Source organism: Erinaceus europaeus, chromosome 19 (genome assembly GCF_950295315.1).
Source record: "Erinaceus europaeus chromosome 19, mEriEur2.1, whole genome shotgun sequence".
NCBI classification, from domain to species: domain Eukaryota; kingdom Metazoa; phylum Chordata; class Mammalia; order Eulipotyphla; family Erinaceidae; genus Erinaceus; species Erinaceus europaeus.
In genome coordinates, this window is record NC_080180.1 from 24,805,074 (window position 1) to 24,820,935 (window position 15,862).

General features: G+C 50.1%; 1 protein-coding gene and 1 long non-coding RNA gene across 7 annotated transcripts in view; one reads left to right on the forward strand and one right to left on the reverse strand.

Moving 5' to 3' along the window:
• The window catches only part of SLC26A9 (solute carrier family 26 member 9), a 34,482-nt gene that overhangs the window by 12,227 nt on the left and 6,393 nt on the right, over positions 1-15,862 (reverse strand). The window contains exons 1-17 of one of the 5 annotated variants that reach the window (XM_060178731.1): positions 14,640-15,086; positions 14,366-14,459; positions 14,056-14,200; positions 10,827-10,966; positions 10,591-10,701; positions 9,273-9,448; positions 7,718-7,882; positions 6,506-6,658; positions 6,109-6,191; positions 4,999-5,146; positions 4,662-4,775; positions 4,457-4,534; positions 3,401-3,496; positions 1,585-1,691; positions 817-886; positions 599-691; positions 362-475 (exon numbers count right to left, since the gene is read on the reverse strand). In XM_060178731.1, coding sequence (XP_060034714.1) covers positions 362-475; positions 599-691; positions 817-886; positions 1,585-1,691; positions 3,401-3,496; positions 4,457-4,534; positions 4,662-4,775; positions 4,999-5,146; positions 6,109-6,191; positions 6,506-6,658; positions 7,718-7,882; positions 9,273-9,448; positions 10,591-10,701; positions 10,827-10,966; positions 14,056-14,200; positions 14,366-14,459; positions 14,640-14,642 — 1,890 coding nt within the window. In that variant the 5' untranslated portion in view covers positions 14,643-15,086. Of the gene's footprint in view, positions 1-361; positions 476-598; positions 692-816; positions 887-1,584; positions 1,692-3,400; positions 3,497-4,456; positions 4,535-4,661; positions 4,776-4,998; positions 5,147-6,108; positions 6,192-6,505; positions 6,659-7,717; positions 7,883-9,272; positions 9,449-10,590; positions 10,702-10,826; positions 10,967-14,055; positions 14,201-14,365; positions 14,485-14,639; positions 15,087-15,862 lie in introns of those variants that run through there. The other 4 variants (XM_060178733.1, XM_007523121.3, XM_060178732.1 and 1 more) reach the window with 4 other exon arrangements.
• Positions 13,384-15,862, forward strand: part of LOC132534618 (uncharacterized) — a 42,253-nt gene continuing 39,774 nt past the window's right edge. For both annotated transcript variants that reach the window (XR_009546336.1, XR_009546337.1), the window contains exons 1-2: positions 13,384-13,556; positions 14,391-14,503. This is a non-coding gene — a long non-coding RNA (uncharacterized LOC132534618). The remainder of the gene's footprint in view (positions 13,557-14,390; positions 14,504-15,862) is intronic.

Below are 15,862 nucleotides of genomic sequence, written 5' to 3' on the forward strand. Positions count from 1 at the left end.
ATGGTAGTGTGTGCTCAACCTGGTGTGCCATCTTCCAGCCATGGAGGGCTCTTTATCATGTTGGTTTGTGTCTGCTTGTTTCCCTGAAGGATCCCCACCTCTACACTGCCTGTCTAGTTTGGGATCACCTACATGTCTCAGGAAATTCCCAGCTACTGCCCATCAAGGCTTATTCTTACTTCAGCCAGAAAATGAGCTGGGGGGTAGGAGCTCAGTAATTACCCAGGGGGATAGGCAACCTCACCAGGTCGAAGAAGGCCCAATGCTGACCAGGCTGTGGTCACAGACTTTCTGTCTTTCCCTTTCTGGGAAGTGGGACACTGGGGCCAGACGAAAGTGGGCAGGGGAGTAGGCTGTTCACCTTGGTTTTCATGAATAGGGACTTCCTCTGCTGCGTGGGCATCCTCCTCCCCTTCTCTTGCTTCTTGAGGTACTTCTGCTTAGCCAGCAAGACCTTCTGGGGGTCCACACCTGTCTGTGGGGGTAAGGGTGTGACAGTGGCAGACAGTCTTACCTGCTCTCAGCTCCCAGTCCTTCTTATACCATTCAGCTATTTTCTGCCCAACTTCTGCTGGACTCCAGAGTACTGGAATTGTACCTTGGCAATGATCTTTTGCCTGAAGATCTCCGAGTTGGCAAAGTAGAGGGGGGAGCAGTAAGTGATAATCTTAATCCCTTCAATTTCTCGAACCTGAAAGAGAGAGAATGAGTTCAGTTAGCAAAGTTGCTTTATCAGTTTAAAAAGAAGCTCAGAGTCAATCCTCCTTGGGGTGGAGCCAGGGCAAAAAAGGGGGACCATGGATTTGGATTACCTACCCTGTTGTAGGTTTTGGGGTTCACATAAATGTCAGTGTCCATGACTTGGGCCAGGGCGTATCCATTTCGACTGGAAGAAGGAGGGAGAGGAAACCATCAGAAAATGCTCATGGTGAATGTGCCTGAAGGGGGTGGGGCTGGGGCTGGGCAGAGGGTGTGCATGGGGCCTCTTTCTGCCCCCTTTCTGGGGCAGGGGGTGGGGAGGGAAGTTAGTGTATTTGTCTCTCTGCACTGGAGGTGCCTGCCTGGTGCCTGTTGTGATAGCAGCCCCTGGCAGAACTCCAAGACTGGGGCTCAGGGAGAGGACTGGAGCACACAGGGTGACAGGCTTAAGAGTACCCTAATCATTACTTTCAGGTTCTGAGTTCCCAGTAAGAAAAGACAGGGTTTTCCTAACACTCAGTATCTTTCCTGTCCTGCCCTGGCCCCCTCCGTGAGCACCCTGGTCTGTGTATGGAGTTGCTTCCATAAGAAGGACAGGGCATCTTCCTTGGTCTGGTTCATTTCTGTGCTGGGGCCTGGTATAGTCTCACATCTGCTACTTCTGACCTCAGTCCTCCAGTACCTCTGTGGCTTCCTCTGGGCTCACTAGAAGTGGGGTAGCTCTGTCTATGCCCCTAGTTCTGGCTGGGTCAGACTCTCGTTATGCTTGATGACACCTCCAATGTCAGGCCCAGGAGCTGGTAGGTGCAACCTCGGCATGAGAGCTCTTGGCAGGTGGCCCAGGAGCCCTGCTGCCGTGACTTAGAAGGAGCATCAGGTACTTACAACTGAGTCTGGAAGACCACAACCAGAGCGGAGAAGGCGACACCCACTGCCACACCATAAGGCAGGCTCAGGAAGAAGGAGGAGAGGAAACTCACCACCCAGACGCACTGTGAGGAGAGAGATGTCAAGGCAGGCCTGGGGAGAAAACTGCCTCTTTCAGGAAGTCTTCCTGGATTAGTCAAAGCCATTCTCTGCTAGCAGAAGCCCAGATCCACCCTTCCTTTTTTCTTGCATTCTTGCTTTGATCATACTTGCTCATTTTCCTTAAGTTTCCTCTAATGGCTCCCTGAAGACATTCCAGCAAATACTGGGAGTGGGTGGAATGCATGTGTGTGTGTGTGTGTGTGTGTGTGTGTGTGTGTGTGTGTGTGTGATGTGTGCACATGGATAATGGTGTAATGGTAATGGCATATGTCTCAGGTCAGATGCAACTCAGTTTCAAGTTTGCCTGCCCACTAGCTCAGTCCAGCTGCCTAATCCACAAATGGAATCCTAACACCTACCCCATCAAAAGGCTAACTTGTTAAGAAAGGTGATGTTTCAGAGTCACTGAATGGGGACCTACAGATGTAAGTCTTCTCACCTATAGGGCAGCACTGAATGAAATTTTAACAGCCTCCCACCACCCATGGTTCTTTAGAGTCTCCCAAAGTCCTACAAATAAATCTGCCCACATTTTTGGTGGAAAACTAAGGATCAGGTGGGAACTCAAGGAACTATATAAGTTTCTGGGCCCAAGTCCATGGTAGGGCCTCACATGGGCCAAGAAAACCTTGGGTCATCCTCACTCACCAAGGGACCTCACTTCTCTGCTGTTCAGAATTTCCTTCCCTGTGGACCAGTACCATCCTCAGGAGCTGGTCGTCTCTGACAGCTATCTAATTTCTCTGAGCCTTGCTGACAGCAATGTGAAAGGAGGCTGGTAAAACCCCTCTCAGTTTCTCACATAGGGGTTTAAATGGGGGTCAGACTGTGACCTCATCACTGTTGTTTAGTGGCAGATGTGGTTGGAATGTGACCCTACACCATAGCAGGTGGTGTTTGCACAGCACTCTGTGGCTCTGTGGGGGTTTCCCATCCTGATCTCACTTAATCCTGGAGCTAGTATGTGACACAGCTGGATCTTCATCCCCTACAGGAAATGGAGCCCAGCACATGTCCAGCCACTCACATGAGGTCCCTGTCTACTGACTTCATGCTATGATTTCCTAGTTTTTAAGATCACTTCTTTGGAGGGGAGGGGACTTACATAAAATAGATATTAATAGCTTAGTTTTATTCAACACAAGATGCAGTTTGGAGGGCTGGGTGTTGGCACACTCAGCATGGTACAGATGTTACTATGTACTAGGATATGAGTTCAGGTTTTTGGTCCCCACCTGCAGGCGGGAAGCTTTACGAGAGGTGCAGGTGTCTTTCTATCTCCCTCTTCCTTTTCAATTTCTGTCTATCAAAAAGAAAGAAATATATAAGAAAAATAATTTTGGCAGGGGAGATAGCACAATGGTTTTGCAAAAGGCTCTGAGGTCCTAGGTTCAATCTACAGCACACCACCCTTAGCCAGAACAGAGCAGTGCACTCGTCTATCTGTCTATCTATCTATCTATCTATCTATCTATCTATCTATCTATCTATCTATCCTGAGTCAGTGAACAGTGGAGTTGAGATTTGAACATAGGATGTCTCCTCCCACAGCCTAGACTCTTAAGACTTGGCTCTGCTACTTAGGGGGCAGCCAAGCACAGGAATAACACACAGGAGAAGTTCAGGGCTGTGAAAGATTGGTCACAGGGGGTTGGGGGTGCATGGTACCTACACAGTCCAGCTTGCTCTTCCTCCACAGGTAGTAGGGGTCAGCCAGCTGTTTGAGGGAGTTCTTTAGGTTGACTGCAATCAGAGCTCCTAGCACAGACTGTAGAAGAAAAGCATTGCTCCTTCTCACCTGGGCTGTCCCCTTCTTCCTGCCCTTCTTCTGACACCCAGAACAGAACTAGGGTTCTTGAACCCTCCCTCTCTACCAGCATCTCCAGATCTCTACATTTAGTCTTAGGTTTGGAGGGTGCCCAGTTGACTCCACCTTTTCTTCCCCACCTCCACTTCCCTAGTTAGCCCATGCCTAGGCCCCCTATGTGGGCACCAGCAGGCACCTACACATGCTGACTTCAGAACAGATTCTGAGGACAGAAGGCTAGGATTTGAGGTTATCCCTGCACCAAGAGAAGATCACTTAGATGCTCAGCCTCAGCCCTCCTCCCCACCATTTGTAAGATGGGGAGAATGAAATCGGCACTGTTTACCTCATAGGTTATGACTGGGACAGAGTGATGATGGCAACCATTTACAGTGAATTAATTAATCAATCTCTCTTGGCTCTCAGAGGAGCTTCACTGCTTCAGGCTTTTTCAGATAGAAAGACAGAGATAGACTTCGAGGGATGGAGAAAGACATGATAGCTCTGAAGTTATTCCTCAGTGTGATGGGGCTCAGGCTTGAACCTGGGTCATGCCCTTGATAAAACAAGTGCTCTATTCAAGTGAGCTATCTTACCAGCCTGGATTTGTAATTATAATAATAATCTGCTGATCTGAGACCTTGTACATGAATGATTTCACCATTCCCAGGCCATTTTCTTTCAGGTAGAGAAAGAGAGGTTGTGGGGGATGAACGACAACACTGGAGCCTGCCCCTTTCCATGACACCCCTATGTGGTGCTGGGTTAGAATGTAGATCACATGCATGGCAAAAAATAGCTCTATGTGGTGAGCTATTGCTCCCCACCCCCACCTCCCACTTTGTACTCTGTGAGGTGTGTCCATCTCTGAGGGAGGGTTCTGTCCCACCCCTCACTGCCCACTTTCCTCCAAGCTCTCACCTTGGGGAGCGGGTACAGATAGGACCCCAGGACCAGCATGGTGATCATCACCACCAGGGACACACACAGGCTTGCCACCTGCCCAGGGGAGGAGTTGGGGAGAGAGAGCCAGGGTGAAACTCCTGGCAGAAGAGACCAGGGAGGGGAGAGGCAGGGTGGGGGATCAGGCTGGTGGGGGCCACCTCTCCCCTGGCACAGGCCTCACCTGGGACTTCCCTCCAGCTCCATCCACGGCTAGGGTGACAGAGAGAGCACAGCAGATGACGTGGATTTTAAAGAAAGAGCCAAAGAAGTTGCTGCAGCCCAGAGCAATCATCTCCTGTGCAGACAGGGCAGGATAAGAAGCTGCAGTGCAGTGGTGTGGTGGTGGGGTACTGTTGCTGGCTGTGTAGCTGTTTTGCAGGGTGCTGGCCCTTGACATGACCAGAGGGCCCAGCAGAGGGTGGCTCTCAGGACCCTGGCCCTCGAGCCCAGAGATCTCTTGCCAGGTATCTGCTGGCCCTGCCTATCTTGTTCAGCCCTGTCTGGGCAGCTGCGCCTACCTGGTTGGAGTCCACGTCATAGCCATGCTTGCTGGCCAGGGTCCGGCCAACCGCCAGGTTAATGACATAGCCCACGATGGCCAGGGAGAAGGCTGTGCCAATCATGTCCTGCCACTGCGAAACCACAGGCAACACAGGAGTGGGAAACCTGCCGGGGAACCAGAGAGGAGGCAGGACCCAGGGGCATGAGGAGGGGGAGGGCCATGAGGCTCCCAACAGCCCCCCACCCTGCCTGTATGCCACAATCATTATAGTAACCTCCCTTTCTTTTTTTTTTTTAAATATTTATTTATTTATTTATTTATTGCCCTTGTTGTTTTATTGTTGTAGTTATTATTGTTGTTGTTGTTGTTGGATAGGACAGAGAGAAATGGAGAGAGGAGGGGAAGACAGAGAGGAGGAGAGAAAGATAGACACCTGCAGACCTGCTTCACCGCCTGTGAAGCGACTCCCCTGCAGGTGGGGAGCCGGGGTTCAAACTGGGATCCTTATGCTGGTCCTTGTGCTTTGCGGTAACCTCCCTTTCTAGTTGAACCCTGGGGCATCCACCATACTGCCATCAACAGAACAGGAGCCCAAGGCTGGGGGAACCTAGCTTGTCCAAGGTACAGCCAGCAGTTGGTAGGACCATGAATGTCCAGATTCTGGACTCTAGTCAATGGACAGATGCCCAAAGTTGTGAGGCCAACCCCAGTCTGCCCCCTCACCCTGGCTTCTGTTCACACAGATAAAGGGAGTCTGCATCAGAGCAGGCAGAGAAGCCAATAAGGGCTGCTCAGTCAAAGGCTTTGTTTTAACAGCTTGAGTGAGATGGGGAGGAGTGGGGTGGTGGTGGATGGGTATGTCTTTTTAGATGCACACCACCCACCAGCCAGCCCTACCTGGGAGTGACTCTTCTTCATAAGTAATAATAGGCATCTTTCCATGAGCAGGTGCAGGTTCGAGGGCCCAGTATTCCACATGGGAGCACTATGGCACCCGGGGAAGCTTCAGTGGTAGAGTGTCTCCCTCCCCACCCCCTGTCTCTGTCTGTCTGTCTGTCTGTCTCCAGTGTTGCTGAGAATTGCAGTGCAGGTGGGTCAGGCTCTCCAGCACCTTGGGCTCACTCACCCATGCTGGATCTCTCCTACGATCTGCATGTGGTATTTCTGGGGCATCTTACAGCCCCCTGAGACAGCTGTTGCCACCACCACCTGCAAAAGTCCCAAATGGAGGGTGAGGATGGGTGTTAAGTTGGGGCTTGGGGAAGGGGGTCTCTCCCAGGCCTCCCTTCCCTCTGAGGACCCCGCAGAATCCTCTTCCCTCACCTCCTTTGAATGGGAACAACCTGGAGAGCAGGCACAGTGGGGGTCATATATGTATGGGAGAAGAGATACATTCACCGCTTGACTTGCAGTTGGGGGGTGAGGGTAGAAGTTTTCTCTGGAGTGTGTCTGGAGCTGGGTTCCTCTTCTCGGGGCCTCTCCAGCTGGAACCCCCTTAGCCCAGCCCTGGGCAAGGTTCTTACCACGATCAGCTCAGTGGGGATGGGGAAGTGGATCCGATGCATGTAGCGTGCGTTAAGCTCCTTCACCAGCACCAGGATGGCTCCACTGATGAGAGCGAAGACCAGCGAGGCAATGTTGGTGTGGGGGAGGTTTTTGCAAATATCAATGAAAGTCTGGGGGAGAGAGCACCATGCTCAGGGCTCCAACCCCTTCTTCCCAAGTCTCCCCACACTTGGATGTCTGGCCCAGGGAAGGGATGTCATAGGTGCTAGAGAAGGTGCAAACACTGTGGAGGGGGTCTGTGACTGGATGGGATTGCTGACCCCTTTGCCTTTCTCTTGAAAGAATTTCAGCTAAAGGAGGAGGAATGGGGACTAGACTTAAGGCAGGGATACTGGAAACATTTGATCCAATTGAGGAATTGTTCTAGAATGCACCAGTCCTTTTCTGTAGGAATTAACCACAGAGAACCTCTGGAAAGCCTCAACACCATGTTTTTTTGTTTGTTTCTTGCCTCTAGGGTTATTGCTGGGCCTGCACTACGAATCTCACTGCTCCTGGAGGCCATTTTCCCCATTTTGTTGCCCTTGTTGTTACTCCCATTTTGTTACTCCTTATTTGTGGGATAGGACAGAGAGAAATCGAAAGTGGAGGACAGAGAGCGAGAGAAAAAGATTCCTACAGACCTGCTTCACCGCTTGTGCAGTGACCCCCTGCAGGTGGGGAGCCAGGGGGCTCGAACTGGGATCCTTACACTGGTCCTTGCGCTTAGTGCCATGTGGCTTAACCTGCTGCGGTACCACCCAACCCCCAACACCATGTGTTTCACCCTCCCTCCTTAAGTGGGAATGCTCTGGGAACAGTCTCTGAGCAGTGAACATGGTGACCTTTGCCAGAAAACATTTCCCAAGGAGCCCCTCACAGCTTCTTCTTCTTTTAAAAAATTTTAAAATTATATTTATTTGTTTATTAACTAGAGACAGCCAAAAATTGAGAGGGGAGGGGAAACAAAGTGAGAGAAAGAGGGATACACCTGCAGCCCTACTCCACCACTAGTGAAACATCCCCCATACAGGTAGGGACCAGGGACTTGAACCCAGGACCTTGTGCACTAATGTGTATGCTTAACCAGGTGTGCCATCACCTGCCCCCCTCATAGCTTCTTCACACAGTGACTGCTGCCCAGTATTTGCCCAAGTCCCCCGCCCCCATGGGTGCACTCCTAGACTCACAAAGACGATGGACCCTGGACCTGTGTAGGAGGGGACAGTTAGTCCGAAGATGTACTTGAGCACCGAGATCAAGATCTGCAGGCCAGCGGCTGTCATGAAGCCCCGGATGAAGGACTCGGAGAGGTAGATGGCCACGAAACCAAACTGCACAAAGCCCAGGCCCATCTGAGGGAACAAGTTGGTGTGGAAGGTCAAGGAGAGCCAGCAGTGCTGACATATGCCCAACCCAAACCCAGACTGGAGCGCTCTACAGAGGACCAGTGGCAGCTCTAGAGAAATGAGTTCTTTGTGACCTTTGCTTGCCCTCTGCTGTGTCAGGAGCTTCTCAGCCCCGTTAGGGAATGGACCTCTCTGTTACTTCATTACTTTGACTTCAGTTTCCTCATCTGCAAAGCAAACCTGATCTTTCCCCAGAGCTTCCTCTCTCATCAGGTGGTGCTACCATCCACACAGCTGACCAGCCAAGACCTGAGTGCCATCTTCCATGTCCAGTCTAACCTCTGTGTCCAGTCTCTGTGTCTCAGGAGTGGCTAGTGCTCCTGGGAAAACATTCCTCAGACCCACCCCCTTCTCTAGTGCTGTCTTCACAGCTGTCTAGACTCTTGTCCATGGCCCCATAGATCTTTCCTGGACTTCCACATAGTCTCCCAACAATTCCATGCTTTGATTCTAAGCCTATGCCAATGAGACTTAGAGATTGCCAATTAGAGCCAGAGCCACTACCTAGAGGATAGATCTCAGACCTCATTGCCTGGTCCCTGACTGTATTTGATGATCTTTCTAGTTTTTTTTTTTTTCTGGCCCAAATAGTCACATCAAACTTTTTGTTGTATTTTTTTTGTCCTGGTCAGTCCATACTCTCTTAGGCATAAATGATTTGGGTGCTGTTCTTTCTGCCTGGACTGTCCTTCTATGCTTTGTTCATTTTTCCACTGGTCAACTTCCATCCATCCTTCTGTTAAGACCAGATCAAATGGTACCTCCCTCTTGGAGAAGAAGCCTTCCCTGGGTCCTTCTCTGGAGATCCCACAGCAATCTGTGTGTAACTTTCATTCTGCTACTCCACTGCCTGCACATTGATCTGATGACATGGCTGATTCCTCTGCTAAGCTGTGAACCCCTTGAAAGACAGATCTCTTTCTCACTTGTCTTTTGTCACTGGGACTTAGACTTGTTTGTGGCACAAGGAGATAACTCAAAAACAGGAACCAGATGAATGACTGAAAGATATTATCTAAGGTGGCTTCCTGCTCTTGCATTCTATCCTCTGCTTCCTGCCCTTAACCTTATCAGAGTCCTTTGTACACTGTGATGTGCCATTGATGTTGTGCCTTAGAACAGAGGAGGCAGGGGGGAGACAAGGGAGGGCTATGCTGAGAGTGAGGTGCTGGGCAGAGGTGTGAGAGAGGCAGCCTTTAATTCAGTATAGTTTTATCTGCTTTTCATGCTGCTCTTGTGGTCCCATCACAAAATGGGGAAGAGTCCTTAATTATCTTGCGTGTCAAAACTGGGGCCCTGGGGTGGGCCTCTGACAGGCCTGGAGATGTCTCCTCACCTGGATGATGGCAGTTAGGCATGCTAGGGTTGCTGACACGTGCAGCCTCTCAGCCTCCATGGCTGCTATGTCCACATAGCTTTTGTTGGTGATGTTGTTGTAGATTTGGAATTTCGACTCTGGGGCCAGCTGCAGACAGATGTTACCCACCAGGATGCTGATAACGGCAAAGGTACCTGCAGTGCCCCACCCAGCCAGCAGAAGTCAGAGGCTTGTTCCTCCCTCATGGAGGCCAGAAGGGTCCCAGGAATGCTCCCCGACCCCTGGGATGGGGTGGATGCCCATGTTTCCATGATGCCAACACTTCCCTCCGGCAGGGCCCAGTCACCCACACCTAACCAAGCTGCACTTCCCTCTTCTTTCTTTCTTTTCCTTTTTCCTTTCCATTATGCTATTTCCCCAGCTCCTTTTTGTCCTTTTTATTCCTTCCTCCACCCCACACCCCCAAGTACTGTTTCACTCTGGCCCATGGTGGTGTTGGCATCAAGCCTAGAACCTCTAGTGCTTCAAGTATGAAAGTCCACTGCAGGGTAGGGGTAGATAGTATAGTGGTTATGCAAAGACTCTCATGCCTGAGGCTCTAAGGGTCCAGGTTCAGTCCCCCACACCACCATGAACCAGAGTTAAGCAGTGCTCTGGGGGAAAATCATCCATTGATTAAATCACTGTGCTATTTCTGCTGCCCAAGTTACATTTTTCACTGTACTTCTTAAAAATATTTTATTTATTAATCAGTGAGAAAGATAAGAGGAGAGAGCGAAAGAACCAGACATAACTCTGGTATGTTGCTGCCGAGGACTGAACTCAGGACTTCATGCTTGAGAGTTCAATGTTTTATCTACTGCACCATCTCCTGTACCACTCCTGTACTTTCAAACAACTGTTTTAGTATCATTTTACTGGACACAGGTGCTTAGTGGGAAATGAGCTTGGACAAAGGAGCAGAAGCAGGTTCTACCCCAGGCCCTGTGATAGGTCTTTCTGCTTCATCTCTCTTAGCACCAGAGAACTCCAGGTGTCCAAGTGGACCCTCCTGGGACTAACCTGGGGTCTAGACTGTAACAGCTCCCATCTGCTTACCACTGTAGGTCCCAGAATGCATGATGTCTGCCAAGTGTCCCTCATATTCCAGGAAGAGAGTTGGAACAGATAATGCTAACTGAGCTCATGGAAGCTGAGTGGTTTCTCCAAGGTCATTGAGGACCTCAGGGATTTCTCCAGAACTGGCCATCACAGTCTGAGAAAATACATCCTGACCCCCCTTCTCCACACCTCAGAGTCCAGGTCACCCCACCTGCTGGGAAGAGAGAGACCTTACCTGGCACCATCTGATGGATCCCCCCCAGGAAGAAGTAGGTCAGGAGGGGGAAGAAGGAGGAGTAGAGGCCATTGACAGCAGGAAGGTTGGCCAGTAGAGCAAATGCCATGCCTGCAGAGAACAAAGAGATTGAAGGCTCAGGTGCATGGCTGCATCAGGGAGATCTCACAGGGTGGGTGTGGGGAGAAGAAGAGGGGACAGTGGCCATCCAAGTCTGGGCAAGGGAATTCCTTTACCTTGTGGGACCTGGATGGATCCACCACTGAGTCCACCAAGCAGGTCAGGGACCATGTAGTCTTTAATCTTGTACTTGGGGAGCCAGGAGAGCACTGGCAGTAGCCCAAACACCCCAGCTTTGATCTTGGCTGATGAACATCTGGAGAGGAAGGAGAAGAAGATTTTCAGGATCCCTGCATGACTTGGACACTCTGTGTTGGGAAGAGATCATATTTTGCTTCTGTTGAACCATCCAATCACTCATCATCCATCCATCCATCCATCCATCCATCCATCCATCCATCCATCCATCCATCCATGAATCCACTCATTTTATCAAAATTCAGTGAGAACACACATTGTGTTGTGCCAGAAATGCTGAGAAGGAAAGACAGGCTTTTCTCTTGAGAAATGATTTACCCTGAGCACTAGCTGGAGGTCTCCTGACCATCAGATGTTCCTACAGGAAATCTACAAGCCTTGGCTTAAAGGCATGGATTCTATGGTGATTTAGCTTTCTGATCTGTGCAGTCCAGTTCTGTCTCCAATGGCCTTTCTCCAGTTTGGCTTCACACAGGACCAGGTACCCTTGTCTGGATTCCTGTGGCTCCATGTGTGTTTGTGTGTACCCCATGTTGCTTTTTCATTTAACTCTTCCCACCAGACAGCAAAATCAACTCTGGTAAGGGCTCTCTTGCTCATCTTCTTATGCCTTGTGCAGTCCACTGGAATTCTTAGTAAATATCTACTGAGTAAATGGATGAATGAGTAAGTAAAAGGGTGGGTTTCATTGTCTTTACAGGGTACCTCTGCTGATGCCCCCATCTTTATGTATAATGACCCTGATGTTAAAAGTCAAAGTGCATGCCACTTCAGGCTGGTCATTGCAGGGTGGGGAGAGTTGATCCCTTCCATGTTTTGTTGAATATGTTGAGGCCTTTTCACAGAAACCAGGAGCAGTAAGGAACAGGGACTGCCTTCAAATTGCCGGGTGACAGCTGTGGGATTGATGACTGGGAGGGGGTGACAAGCACTGTCTTTTCTTCCTCTAGTTGAGAAAACTCAAGTACTCACATCTCAACTGGTAACTCTTTACTCTGCTCAGGCCTCCATTCCTGACCACCATTGATTTCTGTTTTTTCTGTTGCTCAATATGACTTTCCCTGAAACTGGGTCCCTTGGATGTCACCTAAGACAGAGTCATTGTGAACAGTTCTGACTACCTGGTCTCCCCTGTGGTGGGTGGAAGAGGCTCCCACCGTGGGATGGTTTAAGCTTATTTACAAAAACAGGTTCTGTAAGGTTTTCTGTGGCAAGGAAAACTGGCCTTATGGCTGGAGAGCTAGTTAGGGGAAGAAAGTCAACTCATGTGAGGGTTAGTACCAGCCCAGTCTTACTTGCAATAATTCTTTTTTTTTTCTTTTAACAGTTCTCTCTACTTTTTTTTTAGATTTTTAAATCTTTATTATTGCATAGAGACAGAGAGAAATTGAGAAGGGGAGAGGGAAGTAGAGAAGAAGAGAGACAGAGAGACACCTACAGCCCTGCTTCACCACTCATGAAGCTTTCCTCCTTTCCTCCTGTATAAGGGGACCAGGGGATTGAACCTGGGTCCTTGAACACTGTAATGTGAGCACTTAACCAGGTGCGCCACCACCTTGGTCCCCACTTGCAAGAATTCTGTATGCTGAGCAAAGTCATGTAAAGCCTGAGAGAAGAGCTAGAAACAGGTGCCAAACATACACACAGAGGTTCCAGAAGTGAAGAAGGAAGGAGAGAGAGAGAGAGAGAGAGAGAGAGAGAGAGAGAGACTAGGTTTCTAGACATTCATTCATCTATTCATTCAGCAAATGTTTACTAGAGTACCTTCTCTGTGCCAGGACTGTTCAAGGATCTCATGTCAGCCTCAAGAATTGCTATTTTCTTCTACATTGCTTTACAGTTTTTCATCATCCTAATCTTTTTTTTTTTTCACATGTAGTCATGGAGATTGAACCCAGGACCTCACACACATACATGTTCTACTGTGAACTAGCATCATGGTCCAATTTTTCTATTTTAATTACTTTTATGAGGTGGAGCTAGGGAAAAAGAAAGTGAAGCCACCATCAGTGGAGCTCTACTTGTTTTGTTTTTGGTGCTGGAGATGGGAGTCAGGAAGCATGGAAGCATGGAAGCATGGGAGGTACACATTAGATGAATGAACCAATTTCCCAGCCCTCATCACCTTAGTCTTTTAGGATGACAGAAGATACCCTAATCCAGCACAGAAACAATAAATCTTTGGGCACAAAGACTGGCAGAGCCCACATGTTCAAGGAGCCCAGCTGTGGGTCTGAACACTGGGCATCCCAAACCTTGCTTCTAACTGGGCAAAAATAGAGCCTCCCAGGAGAAGCAGGGTTGGGCAAAGGCTTTTAGTAAAGATTCAAGTGGGTGATTCCCCTGGTCTGAACCAGTTCCACCTGCATCTCCACTTCAGCCATTGCCAGTGACCTCAATCCAGGTAACTGAATCAGCTGTTTCCCCAGGGGACTGAGGAAGAGCCAGTTAGCCCACAGCAAGGCATGAGCCATATCTGCCAGAAGACTGGGAAGGGGGAAGAAGAAGCCTCATAACCTCAGGACTCTGGAGTGTGGGTCTCTATCACCTCCAATGGCCTCTTCTTTGGAGGTGAAATTTCATTTTCCACCTGAACGGTTCTGGAGATCTGAGAGTAGTCTGGAGGGACCCTGTGGGACCACAGCCTGGTAGGTGCCCTGGTGGACAGCTCAGGGACTTAGGGGCTTGCTGGGATAGTCTCTAGACCTGGAGAGGGAAAGAGTGTCAGGAGGGAAAGAGGACAGAGGGCTCCTGGTGGTGGTGGTGGTGGTGGTAGTTTTAGATTTTCTCAGTAAGTAAGTAAGGGACAGGGTATAGAAACAAGGGCCCCATTGCTTCTCACTTCCAGTAAGATGCTCGCCTCAAAGTCTAAGAGACTTTGAGACTGTACTAGACCTTGTGCAGAGAATGGAGATGCCCTAAAACCTTTGAAGGCTATGGATGGGACTTGCTTCTTCTGCATCCTCCTGAGTGGGGTGGGTATCAGAGCCCATGAGACAGTGGGATTCCAGGTTCCCAACTTTCCCTCCCCAGGGTTTCTTCATGCCTCTCCTAGGATTGTAGTTTCAGGATCCATGCATGCCCTGGAGCAGGTAGGATTCAGTGGGGAGCAGGGGGAAGAGGAGTCTGGGCTCTGGGCCACATTACCTGAAGGCATTGCGGAGTTTCTCTCCCAGTGGATATGTCCGGTCCTTCTTCTCAAACTCATCATCAAAGAGGGTGAGAGTGTATGCGGCTCGGTCCACCAAGTAGCGGGGCCTGGGCTGGCTCATGTCTGGGGCATTTATGAGCTCTGGGAGAAGCAGAGTAGTGGACAGTGAGGGGCATCCCTCTTCCAGGCCAGTGTGGGCCTTCTGGCTCTCCAGCCCTGGCTGCTGCGAAGTTTTATTCCCAACTTCCCCGCCCCCACCCTGCAGGTGCCTCCCTCCCCTCTTTCAAGTCTTGCCACCAGACTCACTTCTTTTGGTGGCCTTCCTTCCTAGGCGCTGATGATGCACACACTCACTCTGGCTGTTTTGCTTGGCGCCCAGCACGTGGCTGGCACTCCACACCTGTGACATCACCATCACCCCGCCGAACACCAGGCAAAAGGGAGGTGGGGTACAAAGGCAAGAGTCACAGCTGTGGCTTAGGCTGTGGCTCCTCCACTCCAGCCCCCACCCCCGGCCCTGGTGCCTCACAAACCACTCTACCCCCTTCCCACCATCTCAGTTTCCCTGGTAGGCTCATACCATTTGGCCAGTCAGCTGGGAAGAAAACAGAGGAAATAGCCTGCCTGAGGGTGGGGGGATGGCCAAGAGGAACTCAGGAAGCCCCTTCTTGATTGAGAAGCCGAGGACCTCACCGACAGGTCTCCCCAGGAGACAATGGAGTGTCTGGGGCAATCGGGATGGTCTGCCACGCTGCCTCTCCCACGGCTTCCTGTGTCTAACCTTTCCTCCACCCTTGTGTACTGCTGTTTCTCTCCTCCTCGCCTTTTGCGCAACCTCGCTGGTGTTCCAGGAGCTGAGCTGGGCTGAGTGAAGTGCCAGGGCCCCTGAGGCCCAGAGGAGTTCCCTGCTGGAACCTTCCCCTTTGCTTCTGCAGCCACTGCTCCCTGCTCCTGTTCCCTGCTTTCCAGAGTAGGGAGAACTCCACTCCCCAACCTCAGAGGAAGAAGGAGGAAGAGGAGAGAGATGGGGCAGGCTTAGAGTGAGGATTCCTATCTGGGGCCTGGGGATCAGGGTGGCTGTGACCATTTTGGCAAAAGATTTGCTATGGGCTGAAAATGGGAGACCATTTGGACGGAGGGGTAGGGATGCTCCTCCCCCCCCCCCACTTCCTAGGGCAGAACCCAGGTGAGAGGAAGGTTATCACTGGGCAGCAGAATGGTTGGTATTTTCAGTAATTATTATATTTATTTATTTTATTTACTTTTGTGGAAAGGAACACAGAAAACAGCAAAGTATCTTGCTTGATAGTGTGAGACTAGTGTTTGAGCTTAGCCCCCGTCACATTAAAGAAAGCTGTGGTCTCTCACTTTCTGACTCTGCCTTCTCTGTCTCTATTTATTTTTATTTTTAAAAAGTATTTTATTTATTTTTTATTTTTTTGAGTGACATTAAGAGAGAGAAAGACACAGACACAGAGAGAAACACTGGAGCACTGTTCAGATCTGGCTTATGGTGGTGCAGGGCATTGAACCTGGAACTTTGGAGCCTCAGGCATGAGAGTCTTTTGGCATAACCATTATGCTGTCTACCCCCGCCCCTCTGTCTCTATTTAAAAAAGAGAGAGAAGCCAGGAGGAGGTGGTGCACCTAGTTAAATGGACACATTACAATGAGCAAGGACCCAGGTTTAAGCCCCAGTCCCCACCTGCAGGGGGAAAGCTTGACAAGTGGTGAAGCAGGGCTGCAGGTGTCTCTGTCCCTCTCTATCTCCCCCTCAATATCTCTCTGTCTCTATCCATTAAT